The sequence below is a fragment of the Platichthys flesus genome, chromosome 6 (genome assembly GCF_949316205.1).
Source record: "Platichthys flesus chromosome 6, fPlaFle2.1, whole genome shotgun sequence".
Lineage (NCBI taxonomy): Eukaryota > Metazoa > Chordata > Actinopteri > Pleuronectiformes > Pleuronectidae > Platichthys > Platichthys flesus.
Genome location: NC_084950.1, coordinates 7712925 through 7731869, shown reverse-complemented (window position 1 = coordinate 7731869; position 18945 = coordinate 7712925). Strand labels below are relative to the sequence as shown.

The window sequence follows — 18945 nt, the reverse complement described above, 5'->3', positions numbered from 1 at the left end:
CTAGTTATATGTTCGCTAGTGTGTTTAATCGAAATTGTACGAATTGTTGTTTTATTTACCCTAGAATGGGCCCTTTATATTTAAATGATTTATATTTAGACTAGGTCTTCCCCAGGAAAGCTGCCATGTTTTTGACAGTAGCCCAAACTGGACAAACTTAACACCTTTTGCTGTTTTTATGACAACTGCAGCCTGGCTGGAAGACACAATGTGCAAGAATATGCAAAAAATAATAATCTAAAATGCTATGATCGGAATAAAAACACATATAAGAACAATTGGATACACATCCACTAGCAATGTGCTTGAAGTAGTGAAATAAAACAAACTCAAAGTGACACAGAGATGTTCAGAGTAGCAACAAGTCAAGTGTACGTTCAGTAGAATGGTACCAAAAGCATTAGCGCTGTTCATTAGGGTGTCATCACGAAATTAAACTGAATTATTTGCATTGATATTGAAATATAGAGGAGTGCAAACCCAATATTCAAAGTATAATACAAAGTTTATGATATAGTGCAGTATAACATGATAATGTATGAACCATACGTGACATCTCATATAAAGCACAGGAATTTGTTTACCAACTTAAAATATGACTTCATTGGTAAAACAAATATCCTGTTTTCTATTGTTTTTCCTCAGTTGACATTCTTTATCTTGTGAAGCACTTTGTAACATGTTGAAGGCGCAATGAAACAAGCTGTGACCTACAGCTCTGTGTTTGCTGTCCTGTGAGTTAAGACATTTTCCACACACACACTGACACAGCATTGTATTTACATTGTTTCTTATTTTCATTTTCTCCCACACATCGAGGTTCAATATGACAATTTATAATCTAATTGTATTCATGAGCGAGGGGGAGATTCTTCTGGTTTGTTGCAGGAACCGAAACGCACACAAAGCACTCTGCAATTATCTCCTCATGTTGACTCAGGGGGGACTTGGCTTTCTGCCGACACATTAGCTAATCTCTCACCTGCAGCCTGGAACTCAAATTGAATCTGTAAAGCCCTCGGTGATGGTGTAAGAGGTGGAGCAGTGTTTGCTTTGATTTGATGAGGCTCGGGGTTTTCACTGAATGTGCATTTTAAAAGCTTATTTGGGATCGCAGTGAAGACTGAAGTGTTATAATTGCGTGAGTAACGACACACAATATACCTCCCTTTTCTTCTCTTTTTTTCATTTTCAACTTTGTGAATGGGCTTCCATGGGCTGCACCGTGTCAGGTCACCTGTTCTGCAGAGCTGAAAGCTAAAGAAAGTGGTCGCTCAGGCTCTCCCAGTACCAAACGTGAGCAAACCCTCTCACAACACATCCTGGTTTGGATCATTGTGGTGAACTGTTTGTTGATCCTGGTTAGATGGTGCAACACGCTCGAGGTAAAATACACCAAACATGACGAAGAGGTCTGTGACTACCTGCTTCTCGTCAGTCTGCACTCACACAGACAGGTAGGGTGTGTCTAAAGAGTCCGACAACCATTACATAATAGGTTTAGGCCAGAGCCCGTTTACCCAGCTTGCCCCGTGAGACTGGGACAGGTTGCACAACTGACACCTCTGAATGTTTTCCTGCACTTTCAAAGATCTGTATGTTACAGGAAAAACTGTACATGGGTGAACTTAAAGTGGAAAAGTGACTTTCAAAACACATGAATCACTCAGTCAGGGGAACTGGGAACAGAGTTAACCTCTCAGTCCTGTTGACCTGCACTGTTAGGCAGTCAAATCCATTTTAAATGATTTCAGAAGACACACACACACACACACACACACACACACACAGCCACACCGTTGTGTCTCCATGACTTCATAGGACATTACTTTGACTTACTATTGATTTCCTGCAGACTTTCTCTAACCTTGACTACATTTACTACTTGCCACACCCAACCCTCACCCTAACCTAAATCTAACCTGAACCTAATCCTACACCTGAAACATCTTCACCTTAACATGTAATGACTTACATTATGGGGACTTGCTTGCTGTCCACATATGGATGACAAGTCCCCCACAACAAGATTAATACTTCGAACTCACACAAACACACACAGGGAGAAGAGGAGATCAGCAGGAGGTTAGCTCTTGCCTCATCCAGACCTCATGTAGCTTTGGCGTAGACCGGGTTTACCTCATGGTGTGTGTGCGTGTGTATGTGTGTGTATGTGTGTGTATGTGTGTGTATGTGTGTGTATGTGCAAGCTCAGGGCCGGCATCAGGCCAGCCCACCACCCTGAGCTACAGTGACACACGTGGGGGGGGGGGGGGGTCAACAGATCAAAACCAAACACTCTGCATTAGATTAGATGTTTTCTGAAAACACGTCAGCCCCGCTGGAGTTCAAACTGTTAGTTTCACAATGTTTGATTTTCTCTCTGCATTGGTCATGAAACAGAATGGATGTGATACTGGATGTTTTCAGTCATAATGTTGTCACTGGATATAGTGATGTCAGACTCAGAGAGCGGCAACAGGTCTTCACATGCTCTCACGTTTACTAAGCTTTGTATCTCGTGATGTTAGAGGATTAGTTCCTGTTGAAATGTGGGCAAGATTCTTTTTAAGTGAAGAAACGTGATGATTTCTTAATCCTCAGCCTCACACGCGACATTTCCCGTCGAGACAGATGTCACCAGGTTCTGCTCGAGGTCACTTCCTGTTAAAGGGGAGTTTTTTTGTATGTCTCCTGTCAGTAAGTGCTTGCTCTTTGTGGGAAATGCTGGGTTTCACAATATTGGATGATAGCTGGATGAGGCAATGCTTTAGCTTATATGTAAAGTACCTCAAGAGAATGTATGCTGGGATATGGTACCATACAAATATGACTGAAGGGAGTTGAAAACATGAATAGAAAATGTCCAGAATAGGCTTTAAAATACAAATTCTGTTACTAAAGTCTGTACGACGAATTCAATGGGCAGTTGAAAACCCAATGAGCTCGATAAAAAACATTGATGAGACAAAACATGGGTCTATTATGTCATCTGATCTGAATTTGGATCCCTGACAGTTTGAGTGCTTATTCACGTCTGTGAGCATTCTAACTTTACTAATTCATATTCAATCTTATATCTGACTTTGAATAATCCCACCACTGCACTGAATCTGTATTTATATTGTTAATTTCCATGTATTTTATGTCATTCATTTAACCACTGGGCTTTTGCAGGTACAGTAAATGTGAGTAAGGGTGAGGCACCACCGTGTGGTCAGACAGGGGATTGACACGTGGGATCGCCCAAACCTTCAAAATGAAAGCAACTCCGAAAGAAGTGAAGTGGATGTAAGCATAAAACTTTATTTGCAAAAAAAACGACAAATCAAAATAAAAGTACAATACATTCTTATAACCTCTTTCTCTACAAAACAATTTCACAGAAATTACCTTGGAATGTATATTCCTATTTTTCATTTTTAATGTTTCTCATATATATAGTCTTATATTTACTGTGTGTCTTCTGTTCTTTAAATAATCCCATGTCAATGACGTACAGTAGAGACCGATTTCCTGTCGAGGCGAGGAGAGGGTCTTGGAGGGCGTCTTGGACAATCAGGTCGTCAATAAAGGATCACTGGCTCTCGTCCGTGTATTTGTCGAACCTCGATCCCTCCAGCCATTCCCCGTCAATGTAAGTACCGTGTTGTATAAACAGAGGCATTGGGAGCTCGGCCTTCAGCCAAACTAATGGGAGCAGGAGATGTCCTGCTGGACAGCAGCTGCCACCTGGTCTCCATCACACCTCCTGCTCCCTCAAGTAGTCATCAACACCAACTATGTCTATCTCACCAATGAGGACTTGAAACGACCACTCCTTCTTTCTGCTAAGGTTAATATTATAACATAAAGACGGACACATCTGTAATCCATGTAAGAAAACCACATTTCCTTGTTTTACAGAGTATCTTAAATGTACAGTGACATAAATAACATTAAATTTCCGTCTGTCCCTGCCCTCTAATGTCATTCAAAAAAAACACGGCCGGCAGCCAAACCCTGATAAAGGCACACATTTGAGAAACAGCCATGGCACATCGCGTCCAACGCATGAGCTGCTCTCCCACAAGCTTAAATGAGGAGTGTTGGTGTTTTTCAACAGCTAAGCATTCCCTTTCTCGTGAATATTCTCATATGAGAGAAAGTTTTAAATCCCCCTCAGATCCAGTATTTGAAATGCAACACACAGAAACTGCTTCATACCAAGAGAAAGACAACTTTAAATCCAAAGTCAGGAAGCTTCCTCTGCCCTCCTGTTCCAGTTGACGATGAGGTGAGAGGTGTGGAGGGAATGGAGGACACCTCAATAGACTTCTGAGAAATCCATTCGCTGCGTTTTAGAATGGAAACAGCAGCACCAATGTTACAGCATCCATACAAATGAACCCCCCCCCCTTTTTTTAAATATCTAACAGCAGAACAAAAATCAGTGAATAACCAAATTAATCAAGTCATAACCGGTAGCTATTAATCTGGTTGAGGTACCTAACACTGATGTTACGCAACAGCAGCAGGGCTAAACGTAAATACTTCAGCAGACAAAAGGACACAGATAAGCAAAATGAGTCAAAGACAGAAGACACTGAAGAGGAGAGAGAGAGAGAGAGAGAGAGAGGGACAGACAGAGACACAAAGATGGAACATCTGTCAGCATCTGTTCGGAGAAAAGGGCCTTTTTTTTCGAATTAGAAAAAACCTTGTTTGTGTGATAAAATCAGACACCAGGAAAACGTCAGCACCTCGGTCCCACTGCTTAACGATATTCAACAGGTAGTAGCTGACGTATTTAGAAATACAGTCGCAGCCAGAGTTCCTCCACTCGATCTGCGGCACCGTGTCTGAATCCATCGGGACAACATGTCGATACACATTCTGATTGGTCGCCCGCGTGAGGGCGTGTTAGAAAAGAAAGATCTTAGGTTGTCTTCACATCTCCTCGTTAGAAAAAAGGTGCTTCCTGTCATCATGAGCGCACACAAGCGGCAACACACACACACACACACGCACACACGCATTCACACACAAAAACAGCTGCTTTCCACAGTCCGTCTGAAAACATTGCACCAAAAAAAGGGCAGAGAGAGGAAGATTCAAAATAACTCTCATCTCTCTGTGCAGTAGTTCAGTCAGTGAGGCAAAGTGCTGACTCGGGTTTCTGCATAAACAGCTCGTTTCCAAAGTTGGGGCTTGAACTCGGCTTCCTCGTACAGAGAGAGGCCGACGGCGAGAGGAGCCCCGGGTTTCAAAAGAAGGCAGAGTTCAGGCAGTGAGCGAGCTACCGTGGGCCCCCCCCCTCCCCCCTCCCTCACACACACACACACAGTGGCTCTGCAGTGTGGGTTGTGTAGGATCGTCCGACCTGCAGGGAGCGCTATCCCTTGGGAGTTTTCTTGTTTTGGGCGTTCCACATGCCTCGTTTGGAGTGGTAGTAGTGAAAGAAGTTCCTCAAGCGCAGCCGCTCCACCTCCAGGCCGTTCTGCAGCACCCTGGAGGGAGACGCAGGGACAGACACTGGGTTACACACTCTGTAGTATCACCCCAGAAAATGACGACTTCCAGTTATTTTGATTACATGTTTTAAATATCTCATTAGTCCATTGAATTTAATGCTTTTTAAGGACTTTCAAGGTTCAACACATTTTTTTTCATCGAGGAGAGAAGACGGGCACCATAGCCACTCGTTAGTAACTGGAACCAGGGACTTCCTTCAATAGTCTGTTTCAACTTGTATTTTTTCTGGTTCAGGGTCAGTTCAGGCTTTGAATTAGCCGTCGCTGAGATTTCCACCTTCTTGCAAAGCTTTAAAAACATTAAAAATGTATAAAGGACAAAGTACCAGAACACGATATTCCAACTACTTTAGCTATTTTACCTCAGTGGAGGCAGAAATCTGACAAATGAATATCTTAACAACTGCAGAAATTAAACACCAGCTGAAGAGGTGCACCGGAAACATGCCACACATTTAAAAATATGTGTCAAGTATTCATCGTTGAACTACAACTTCAAACCTCTCGACAGAGTTGAGTGAACATCTCTCTGACACAGTCTCAACAAACATGCCACTCTCTTAATGGTTATAATGGTGGCTGGGAGCCCGGGTTACCTGTCCAGCAGCTCCCAGTCCTCTCCCCCCCAGCGGTCTTTGAACTCCTCCGTGTTCATCCCTCCAATCTTATCAAAGTCGGACTTGTAGATTCCAAACAGGCCAAAGCCATTAACCTCCCAGTAACCTGCAGAGAGAAGAAAAAGAATATCAACACAACATCTCACTGCAAAAGTATGTGTACGTGTGTAGATAACTGAGGAACGAGTGTGAGTTATGATCAAAAAAATATGAATATATTAGGATGTGACCCTGCATGCATGTGATGTGTGTGTTTATCACCTCTGACAAGGAGATTGTGTTTTTGTCTGAGTGTGATAGTATGTTGTTTAGCAGGATTATGCAAAGATTCCTGGACGGACCATGAAGTGTAGAGATAACATGATGTGGTATGGGTCAGGGGAGAACCCATGACATTGTGATGTGGATCCAGATCAGGTGATATCTATGATTGTGAGCAATTTGGTGCAGATCTAAATAATAACCAGGATCCAGTGAATGTAACTGTGGTTTCATAAAGGGACTGTTGGGCCTTGTTGGAGGTGTGGGCTCCACTGAGTGCTGTCCTAGTTTGAGTCTTACCATCAGGCTCCCGTGGCGAGCTGCCGCAGCCGAGCCTCATGACGATGGGAGCAAACGCGAGGCGTCCCTCCACACAGTGCTTCCGGATGCTTTCCAGGATGTTGAGAGGGAAGTGGATGTGCAGGTCACACAGGAACACGATGCTGTGACTGTCCTGCAAGAGGACAGAAGAAACAAACGGTTAATGCACATGAAATCCAGAAAGTCTGCGCGTGAATCATTCTGTCGATGTGAGCGGGTGCAAAGTTTGCAACCTGTTTACGAGAAGTTCACGTTCGTGTGATGTGACTAATGTGGGATGTGAGGATTAAAGAGAGTGGAGACGTCTGGGCTCAGCAGTAACTCGTCTCAACTCCGAGACGCCCGCAGGTCAGTGAGACGTGAGTGACAGCGCTGTCATCGCACCGGGACAGCGCCGACACTCAGCCGACAGATCAACGCCAGTCCAAATTTACACGCCTCCCCCCGTGGGTGGGTGGGTGCGCTGGCGTGTGTGTGTGTGTGTGTGTGTGTGTGTGTGTGTGTGTGTGTGCTGGAGGGACAGCCAGCGAGCGGCATTAAAAGCACATGCACACAAATAACCTGTGAGAAGGAGCGGATGCGACAGCTGTGGCGAACACATGACAGAGGAAAAGCAGCAAACTGTCTAAGCAGCTCCCCGTCATCCACAGCTTGGCTCAGTGGGAGAGGGGGGGGCAGGGGGGGGGCTCGGAGATAAGGCCAAGTTCCCCGAGCCTGTGACAGACGGGCCTGGCACTGATGTATTCATTATGCATGAGTGCTCCCTCCGTCTGTCCATCAGCCAGTAAAGGTCGCGTGGTGACCTTCACTGGGCGTCTCTTCCCTGCCAGCTCACATATTGTTGCCTCGGCCTCTGAGTGTTTGTTTCTCTAACCTCGATGGTGTCCACTCCGATCTGCAGTCCTGCCGAGCGCTCGAAGTTCCCCTCCCGCCGAAGATACTCGTATCTGTCAAAACAAGAGATCCACACACGAATCATGAGGAAGTCATTGAAATGTCATTTGCTGGAGTCACAGCCAGGCGGGGGGAGGGGGGGGCGGGGGGGCACGCACCTTGGCACGCTGCTCTCTCGGAGGGCCTGCTCCACGTCCATGTCCTCACTCTCAAAGTCCACGATGATGATGCTGAAGTTGTCGTCCTTGGTCTGACGGTGAAGATTCTCCATGTCGGAGATGAACTGCTGCACCCACCGGGCCTGGTTCTTCACTAGGTGTTCACAGGAGGGAGGACAGGACGGGTGAACAGCAGGTCAGAGAAGAAAGAGAGAAAGCTGATGAGGTTCTATAAGAATGATCCAGATTTAAAAGGCTAAGGTGAATCGCTCCGCTGACTGACCTGGCACCACAAAGTGCACCATGACGTCCCTCCTCCACTGCAGCATGACGGGCTGGCAGAGCAGGGGCTTGGCGAAGGCCGTGCTCCACGGGGTCGCCCCGGGCCGGGCGGGGGGCTTGGTGGAGGGAAGGGGCGGCGGCGGCGGCGGCGTTGTGAGGCCGGGCGTGGCAGGGGAGGGGGCCGAGGCCGGCGCCGAGGCCGGGGCAGAGTCGGTGTTCTCGAAGCTCTCCTCCCCTTGCCTGCCGCGGTGGAGCAGCAGGTAGATGTATTCCGACAGGCGCACCACGCTGCGGCCCCTCTCCATCAGCTCCAGCTCCACCAGGTAACGGTTCCCCCTCGCCGAGTCGCGCCGCTTCTCCACGTTGATGATCCGCAGCAGCGTGTAGATCCTGGGGCGGGGGGTAGAAAAAAGAGAGTTTGAGAAAACGGGAAGGCTGTTGGTTTATCATATCATGCTCACAACCGGATTAAACCGTGTTCGACTGTGGGCAGACCACTTCTAAAGTGCTGCTACTCATTATCAGTGTGATGTGAGGTGGGAGGAAAATGAAAACACCAAAAAAATGTCAATGGCCGAGCTACTTCACGCGAGTCACATTCAAGGTTTTGTGAGCGCGGCTGCAGAAAGTGGTGATCAGCACACACCGAGGTCTGCTAACAGGAAGTCAAAGCACCGGGGCATGACCGGCGGGTTCCCGGTGAATCTACAACATACTTAACACCAAAAAACCACATTTTTTCATTTCCAAGGTCGGAGCGAGACCTGAGCCCTCTTAGTCGCTCGTTATTCTCCCTCGCTCTCCTGGATCCTTACCCTCCGTTGCGCTCGTTGAGTTTCTCCATGTACTGGGCCAGCACGTCCACCACCTCGCTCTCCGCCAGCTGCAGGTTGCCGGACACGTTGCAGCGCAGGTCGTTCCAGTCGGAGCGCAGCAGCTCAAAGTCCATCGGGTTGACGGAGAAGGTCCTCTGCCAGTTGATGCTCTCCTCCGCCCAGCCCGGCCGGGCCTCCACCTCCTCGTAGCTGTAGTCCGACATCTCGCCCTCCTCCGGCTCGGGCTCCGGGTCGGGCTCGGGATTGGAGCGGTTGATGTCCTGCTCCAGGTCGGCCGGGTTGGGGTCCGGGTCTGGCTGCTGCCGGGACTCTGTGATCTCGGAGAGCCGGAGGTAAGACGTGACCCTCTGTTGACCCTGGAGTGTGTCCTCTGTGGAGTTTAACCTCTGCAGTGGAACTGGAGGGGGATCTCGGTGATGGTAGACTGGGTTTAGTGGGTCGTCTTTGCTGGGAAGATGAGCCGTGGCGGTCGTCTTTAAGTCCTGACGCTCCACTTTTCTCCGGATTTTTCCCGGTTGATTTGCCACAGCTGCCCTCCGGATGGACTTCTGTACACTGTCGATCTGTATGTTGATGCTTCCATTGCGAGGGGGGGTCTTCCCCTCTTTCGTTGGGGGGTGGGGCCACAGCTGTGGGGCACTAACAAGGTTCTTTCCCGTCTGGCCTCTGGCGCCCAGGTTGACCAGCCTCGTGGTCTTCCCAGTTTGGTACAAGAAGACTCCAGGGAACACCTCCCTCGGGTGGTGGTACGTCCGCTCCTCCCTCCTCTCGCGCCGCTGCTCCCTCTCCCTCTCTCTTTCCCTCTCCTTGGCGGGGCGGGGCCTCGTGATGTAGATCTTGTTCTCCTCCTTCTTGCTTCCCGGCAGCTTGTTGTCACCCGGCTTGCTGCTGTGGGCGGAGTTGCTGATGATCTGCTTGGCTCGGCTGGCGAGCGCAGAGAGGGAGGACTTCTGGGGGAAAAGGAGCGAAGACTTGCTGAGTTTAGGCGGAGTCTCCGCTCCTTTCTCTCCTCCAGCTACTCCACCACCTGTTCCTCCTCCTTTCCCGCCAGGCCCCTGCTCCACAGGACCAGTTCGGACCCAGGACAGGGTGCGACTCTGGACCACACTGTCCATATCGGGCTCCAGGGCCCCGGGCTGGGCCTGGTCGAGTCTCTTACTGGAGCCCGGTGGAATGTTTTCTCTCGTATGATCCCGTCCCCAGTCTCTGTCCAGATCCCTCCCCACCTGTCCGTCCTTCTGAAGAAAATGTCTCCTCTCTCTGCGGCGTATGATGGTGTTGACAGCTCCCTCCTCCTCTTCATCGGGGTCCACCTCCTCCTCCTCCTCCTCCTCCTCGACTTGTCTGCTCGCTGGTGTGGGCCCGGGCTTCGGGTGCTGATGGGAGGGCTTGGAGGTGTGACTGGTCTGGCTGGGATGAGACGGCTTCTTGGACGACTGCGTGCCGACGATCTCTGCCTCGTCCTCCACTTCTACCACCTCCTCTTCCTCCAGGAAATCTGGAGGCAGACGCAAAGTGGAGTGTTTATACACAAATTTGTATTCATGTGTTTGTACATGCATGCAGGAGTGTGTTTTTTTCTCTTCTTGCTTATTAGTTACCATCTGGGTTGGGGAAGAAGAACGGTCTGTCGTCATCCTCCTCATCCATCTTCATATATTTGTAGAAACCAAACCTGGCAGACACAGCACACACACACACACACACACACAGATGAACGCACACACACACAGATCAAAGTGGAGGATTAGAAGTTTGAGTGCGTCTTCAAACTGCCCTGAAATTCACAGGCGCCTGAGCAGTGACTCTGAATAACAAGTGCACTTGCTCAGACTGTAAATACAAGACAGAGACAAATGTCCCCCGGAGCTCTGTGGGTGATAAAAGCAAAAACCAGTGTCCTTACTTCTCTAGGTAGATAGGAGACTCCCTGTAGAAACACTTGTTCTCCCGCTCCATGTGCGTGAGACGTGTGAAGTCATTGGGGTAGACGAAGGACAGATAAACCTGAGGAAAAGCACAATGTCACTCAAAGATGAAATAACTCTGTTAAACGCTGATAATGGGTTTATTTGTCATTTAGCATCAGTAGATGGGGATTCAATTATTTCAATCAAATTCAGCCACTTTCTTAAATAGTGATTCCTGACTAATTAAAAACGGGGTTTGCTGGCTTTTCATCGCTCGTGACTTGTCCCTGCAGTAACTCGTGTTGTCCTGCAGAGGGGAGCAGTGCTCAACAAAACATGTTCCCCGCATCATTACTTTTTTTTTAGCATAGCAGCCAAACCAGCATGGACTTATTTCATCTTCATCTTTCTGCTCTGTAGTTTGTCTTAGTCATTTTCAACAGATTAAAATACTGACTGCCTTAACCGATGCACTCCTGATGACCCTACATCATTATGGCACATACTCCAATTAGCACCCAGGCCGTCCCAGTGAGAAATGTCTCACATATCGAGTGGCTGGTGTTCAACCCAGAGGGGCTGGTGACTGGAGGGGTGACTTACAAACTGCAGGCCCTGGTATCTGGCGATGGGGAAATCTTTGACCACGTAGGTTGGGGAGTAGAGGCAGGCCGGCAGGACGTTCTCCAGGCGGGAGGGGTTGATCATCGGAACTGAGGAGAGAGAGAGAGAGAGAAGACGCAAATATATGAGACCTTGGAAAAAACAAACGCTTAAAAGGAATTCTGCTCTTCGCAGTCAGCAAGCTGGGATGCAATACTAGAACTAAATATATATATATATATATAGATACTGCAACAATGACAGCTAGAGAGACTGGGAGCCAGACAGTCAATCGGTCAATCAGAGGAAATGATAGTCTGGATTTACTGCTGTAGAAGGTGTCCCTAGGGTCCGGCTTCAGCATATCTGCCCCGTGCTGCGTGGCTCTGCCTTCCTCCAGACCCCGGGGCTGAGACTCCTCCGGGAGACGGATGTGACTGGCCAAGGTCTGGGGGATGTGGTCCACGCTGTTCATCTTTAGAATGGACTCGTCTGAAAAACACCGAGGGACAGAGGAGGCGGCAGAGTGAGACATGAATGGTGCAGAGGACGGAATGAGGACGTGTCATTATCGCATCGGGGCTGTTTTGATTATCTTAATGACGGACAAATGTGATGTAAGCTGTCGGAAGGGAAATGTTCTGCATCGCGATTATCACAAATCTTTATCGACCAATAGAGGGGGGGGGGGGGGGATCAGGAGAAAGGAAGTTGGGAGAAAACAAAACAAAAACAAAGCAGAGGAGAGTCATAATTATACCAATCGATAGGAGGGAAGGAGGAGAGAGAGAGGACGTGTGATTAATGGCATGTCAGGAGCAAGGCCTGATGGGAGAAATGCTTTGTAATTAACAGGGTGGTCAGCATCATTTTTTGTGTGTGTCTGTGTGTGTGTGTGTGTGTGTGCGTGACTGTGTGCACATGGTACAACTAAGACCTCTCTCCTCTAACAATGACACATCTGTTGATCACACACCTGGTTTTCCACTACACACGAGCCCCTGCACAGACTCACTCATTATCTGTGTTGATGAAATAGTCGAACACAGAGAAAAAGTACTTGTCTTTCTTTTAATTAATTTGTATCACGTTTCACTAGAACTAGTTTGTTCTAATAAAATAACAACATTAGACAGTTGGTATGTTACAGAGATTAAACTAGAGCAGGATACTGTTTATTGTTTTTCACTGTGTGTATGTGTTTGTGTTTAATATTTATTATTTCTGCATAATTTTGATGGGGTATTATATAACACATTTTGTTTCATTACAGCTCTGAGATAATTTCTCATGGGTACAAGCCAAATACATCACTCACACACACACACACAAACACACAATTAAGCTGTTGAATAAAAACACTAACAGTTTTGGACAATTATGCCTTGTTTCAGGGAAAAAATGAGAATATTCATGCGAACGCCATCTCGAGTCAGAAAAACAACTCAAAAAGTCGGAAACCGTTTTCTACCCGAGCCTCAGCATCGTTGAAGTCATCACATATGAACCAATTAACATAATTTTCCAATCACCTCTAAATCGCAGCTTCTAATGTGAACTTGTCAGATCTTGCACTTTTTGCAAACTGCATTTCAATCTCTCACAGGCGCGTCACACCAGATGTCCTGAATTATTTATATGCCTGTCCCACCTGATCCTTTTCAGTGCTCGTCTTTATCAGGCAAATGTTGGAAAGAGGTGTCGAGGTGTTTAAATGCTCTGAACAGATTAATACAACACAGTGTTCACAGCGGCTGTGTTTCTTCCAATGACCACAGGGACACACCCAGGTGATGGAGGAGTCTGAGGAGCACGTGCACAGACAATATGAGCTGTTCATTTTAGTGCAGGATCACCTCTCACCATCTTGTTGTGCGTGGCTACAGCTCTGTGTCAAGGTCTTGACTTTAGAGTAAATGACCTGCTCTTATTTAGTGCTACAACCACTGAAAACACAATCAGACGCCTAATTGAACCGAATAAGACGGAGGACGAGAATCTCTGGACCCAACATGTCAAACAGGGATGATCCTGAAAACGCTTTCTGACACTGACAACATGGAGAGAACCAGCCGGGGGGCAGAGGGCGACACGCAGGGAGGGAGAAGGGATGGAGGAGAGGGGAGAGTGGGATGAAATTCCTCTCTGTCATCCAGCCGGCTCTAAACAAGACGGCTGCAGCGTTCGGCTCTCATCCACCCAACGCTGCAGCTTTAGCCGGGGATGACAACTCCACACATCATTTTCTGTGCGGCTGACATTTTCCCTTGTTAACGAAAGCGAATCCCTGTGACACCCTGCTATTCTCGGAGCTACAGAGGTTAGACATCCACTCAGGAGATAGAGCGCTCATCTCGGCTGTGAGTGACACAAATAGAGTCTGTTTCATGTCTCCGGCCTGGAAGACAGACGTGACTTTAAATGTGAGTTTGATAAGAGCAGAGCAAAACTTGTTTCTTAAAAAAAAAACAGTTTCCGTGACATTAAACTACCGATCGATACCAGACTTGATTAATGAGGCTGGTTTCTGAATAGCTTGATTTCCTCTTTTTATTTGCCGAGCACAAAGAGACTTTCTTTTTCTATAATCAGGAGTCTCATGTGTGTCCATGTGTTAGTCCAAAACACCAGGACGATTAAAAGTCCATTTTTATTTTTCCTGATGAAATGTATTTTATTTCCAAGAAGAGATGGAGCAGATGGACTCTTACCTGTGTACAGGGAAATGTAGGCCGAGTCTATCACTTCATACTTCAGACCAGGGAGGAACGGACGCCACTGTGTGGGAAAAGCAGAGAGGGAGAGAAAAGGGGGGAATGAGTGAAAAGAGAAAAGTACACACCAACAAATAGAAAGCAGAAATTGTCATCTCTGTCTGCGGCCTCAACTGTGACACTGCGTTTTTTATCTCGGCAGCATCGCGACATCGACCGGACAGCGGGTTATACTATAAACACACTTAACCAGAGACAGAAGAGGAAACAGGGGGAAGAAGAACAGAAGACAGCTTCTGAAAAAAACAAGAGAGGAGAGGAAGGAAGGGCGAAATGTGCAAAAAGAGAGAGTGAGAACAAAGCTGTAGGAACAGGATGCTGAGGAGTAGGTGCGAAAGATCTGGTAATGACCTGGAACGAGAGAGTGAGAAAGAGAGGGAGAGACAAGCTACAATTCTTTTAAATAGATTTCACAATTACCCCGTCACTTCTGGTTACCCGGGATGTAATCACAGGAGACAGGTCATTTTCCGACCCTCAGGTTCAGAATACAAATATAAACACCCTCCTCAGGCTCATGCAAATACCTCCACATGTAGCACAAACACATTCACACACACACACACACTCCGTTGCTCTTTTAGATTTAGTTGCAATCCACATTTTGTCACTCGTGCGGCACTAATACGCTCACCAGGTACAGATAAGTATAAGCCCAGATCTAGCTTTTGTTACACTGTTGTATCTATTGTGTTCTTCTTCTTCACCTCCTTCTGACAGAAATATACAAGCGCACATATACAAAACAAACAAGGGCACGGAGCGACGTCACGCTGAGCCGCCCCCCCCCCCCCCCCCCCCCCATGCTGCTCAGCATGACACCGAGTGCTTCCACATCGCGTCGTTATGTCGGGGGGGCAACCGTCCTCAAGGTCGAGTCAGACGCCTGACGCCGGACTGACTCCAGGAAGGACAAACAGGTCGAGCCAAGTATGAGATGAAACTTTTTTACAACAGCGGGACAAAAAGAAAAAAGATCTAGATGACAGATAAAAATCAAATGTAACTGTGTCCTTACACCACATGAGTGCTTGTCAGTGATCGATCAATGTTCTCAGTTGTGATGTGTGAGGCGGGTAACTCGGCCCAGGCCCAACCGTCGCCTTCAACTCAATCAAGCTGCACCTTTCACACACTTCAAGATTCCTCTAAATATGACTGGTTTGTTCCATCGAGATCCAGGAACTATTCCCTGGGAAGTTGGTGAGCATTTAAAAAACACAGGGTTGAAGAAAGTGAAAACGATTTTATGAGATCTGTCCATCGGATCAACATTTTACGTAATCTATCATGGCCCATGTCCCATCCTTCCACCAGGGGGCAGGCGTCCATCCGTCTGGTCGGTTGAGCCAATCCAGCCAACCAACCAACCCAACCCATTTCTTGCAGATAAACTCATATGGTAAAATGTAAGAGAAGCATGACTTTGTTACATATCAGATGAGAGAAAGGATCCGGTGTGGGGGGGGGGGGAGCATCACATTCAACACACTGCTGTAGTTTCATCGACTTTACAAAACACTTGGAATACTGCACACGCACCTGTGTGTAGCCCGTTTTACGCTTTGTGTGAATTTCGACTCTTCATCGTCGGAACCCACAGACTCCCTGATTCATTCCTTCAAGGGAGCCATTGATCCAACTGTGTGTTTGTGTGCGAACAGCCTGCTACATGTACGTGTTGTTGTCTGTGTGTTCCCTCGGTGTGCGTCTCGTGTGAAATAGTGTTGACGGGAGTTGCAGGGAGAAGCAGGGGCCTGCTCACTGGCCCCACAAGTTCAACAGAGAGGAAAGAAAATCAATATCCGAGTGGAAATAATAGAAAGTAGCAGTCGCAGAGCAAAATGGCAGCGGGCGGCCGGCAGGTTCGATTTGTCACGTCCCATCATGCCTGGGCCACCCGGTGACATATGAGGGGTTCATATCGTTTTCAATCAGCCGACCAGAAGTGTTACTCCAGCTCATAACACGGGGTTTGATTCCCACTGGAACGACACATATGGAACGTTATCTCCCCCCCCCACACACACACACACACACACACACACACAGGTAGTTTGGCTCAGGTTGGGTTTATTCCCTTGGCGATCGGGAGTTTATTGCTTTTGAGAGAGCTGACGGCTCATATGTTTGTTTCCTTTCATTTCAATCACTGGCTCCAGGACCCCGGAGCACTGTGGGTCACTAGAAGTTGTTGTTAGTGTGACACTTTAGAGGTTATGACATAAAAGAACCTGACCTTTTCCAGTTTCTGTAAAAATCAATCCAGATTTGAGGCCCAATAAGATTAACACAAAGTAAACACTGAGTGGTGTCATGGTCCTGTTCGGACTTTTTTTTCGACGAGAAAAATATTATTGTTTGTGTCTTTTACCGTATTTATTTTTTGCTGTGACCCCTTCACCACTTTGAACCTTCCAACATGTCACTTGATAAATCACGGAATGGCAATGGAGTGAAAATGGCATGAAGGTAAATACAGTGGGAGGAGAGAAGAGGGAAGATCCGTCAGCTTTAACTGGACAAAAGCTCCCTGGCTGTCATTGTTGGTTTGTTCTGCAGAGAACTGACACGTCTGGTTTCTCTCCCTCTCTCTGTCATTATCACACACAAACCTGGCCTAAAGCACAAACTGGCAGACTGGTAGGTCAGTGGTGTAGTGGACACCAGAACCTTCTCAGCAAAGAGCACATTCACCACTTGACTGGGAAAATTGCAGCCTGGTGCTTCTGAGATACACGACGTGATCCATCTCAGTGGGTGTGACGGTTCAGAAGTTCACATGCAACCCTCCAAACACTGTGACAGCCATTTCACAACCGAGGTACAAAACAATCTCGGGATACAAATAGAGTGGAGGCTGTTACTGGGATGGAAGTGGAGACAGTTCTCACTGTTGTCAGGACAGTTAATAAAACTCATGGTCACTCATTTGGAGTTTGAATAAGAGGCCGGAGACAACGAGAGCGCCCTCACTGACCTGTCGTTGAGTTCCTGCTGCCAGACAACTGTTAGGCCTCAGGAACAGAGACTCCATTGAGGAGGACGTGTTGCTAACAAGCCAGGGATTCTGTCCTCTAGTTGTGTTTCCAAATAAAGACAAAGTGACAGTTACCAAGTAAATGAGAGAAGGTATTAATAACTTCTGAGGGTTGGACTCATAGCTTGGGTTGGGAAAGTATTATTATACCATAGTATTTACAGACCTGCTGTAATATCCAGAAATCTGACACAGAGGTGCAGTTACCAATATTAACTCTAAATTATTAAAGGAGTAGTCGGACATCTTGGTAAATTCGCTCAGACTGTTTGCTTCCTTGCTAATAGTTGATGAAGACGATAACTTCCCAGGACAGATTTTCTCTGGACCCTTTGAAAGCTACTCACAGACATGAGGCTCACTCTGAAAGGCTTCCTGTACTGCACTGCTGTCAGATAGAGCTGACCAGCCAGGTCAATGTTTCACACCTGAGTTTTATATCTCTAAAATATGTGAGATGACAATAAAGAAAAAGTTCCATTTGCTGATGGAATGCAAGAAAAGTTATGACAGCTTTGCACTAATGGAGATTCTGTAGCTGGGTGTAATGGAGCAGCCCACTGACAGGTGCCAGCCAGCAGCACATCAAGAGAGACCCATGACAGGCTCTCCACAGCTAACTCACCAGCAGAGCACAGAGGACTGCTGCTGTTCTGATGCTCTGCTGATACCGTGGGAGAAAACCTCAAAAAGCACCTAACCAAAGACTTCAGCACGGGAACAAGGACACACAGTCACAGCTCCTGACTGATTATTCTCTCATTTCAATTGACAGCTCAACAGAACTAAACACTTACATGCTGCAGGGGGAACGCCACTATCCATTCCCTGTTACAATGACATGAACGCTGGATTGTTTTTCACGTAATATCATGAATCCCCCTGGGGACAGAGGAACAATATTCAATGGGGGGGATGAAGAGGTGGATGCAGAGAGGGGGGGGGGGGGGGGGGGGGTTGAATTCTCGATTAGAAGAAGTCCGATATCTGTGGAAATGACGGTCGCATCACAGTCAGTGTGGCTACGTTGTTGAGCTCTGTGCTCTGATTGGAGATTGACTCTAACTAGATTCAAATGTACCAATCAATCAATCAATTATCAATCAATCCCCCTTATCCGTGGAGAGCCTACAGCCAATCTCCTCTTTAAGCAAGATACGGGTAAGTCTACAACCAGGACAGGTCGCCAGCGAATCACAGGGCCGTCAAAGAGACAAACAGTCGTCCACACTAATAGCATGACCCCCCCCCCCCCATGTGTTTGCACTGCAGCAAGTCATCCTGAGTTTAAAACAAACAGAGATAAAATCCATCCATCGATCCATTTCCTGTTTACCCTGTGAGGGTCACGTGGGACCGGGAGCCAACACCCTGGACAGTGTGCAGACGAATCACAGGGTCAATAGAGAAAAAGAAAAAAGATAAAGAAACATCAACGCTCATGGCTCTGTTCTTTAAATCCAATGGGTTTGCTCTGCGGCCACATGACTAACAATAAGGAAGATGACCAGCAGGTAAAAGAAATTAAAAACTAATCTGAATTAAACATAAATAGAGACAGAAAATGTTCCTTTAATATAATAAATTCCAAGCTAATAAACACGCAATGAGGTAATACATTAACAGAATGTAATCTGACAAATTAAACATGACCCAAATCTGCCGGCTGCAGAACGTCTGGATGTCGTTACAACTTCAGCTCAAGTGGATTGAAAACTTGCTGAATGGAATATGAA

General features: G+C 47.0%; 1 protein-coding gene across 1 annotated transcript in view; it reads right to left on the bottom strand.

Annotated features, from left to right (window-relative positions):
- Positions 1-3291: 3291 nt before the first annotated feature.
- Positions 3292-18945, bottom strand: part of b4galnt4a (beta-1,4-N-acetyl-galactosaminyl transferase 4a) — a gene marked incomplete in the record, with an annotated part of 125044 nt that continues 109390 nt past the window's right edge. The window contains 12 exon segments of the mRNA XM_062390761.1: positions 3292-5489; positions 6110-6236; positions 6692-6845; positions 7587-7659; positions 7765-7918; positions 8048-8436; positions 8862-10380; positions 10484-10557; positions 10789-10889; positions 11396-11505; positions 11723-11887; positions 14107-14173. Of these exon segments, the coding sequence (XP_062246745.1) occupies positions 5375-5489; positions 6110-6236; positions 6692-6845; positions 7587-7659; positions 7765-7918; positions 8048-8436; positions 8862-10380; positions 10484-10557; positions 10789-10889; positions 11396-11505; positions 11723-11887; positions 14107-14173 (3048 nt within the window).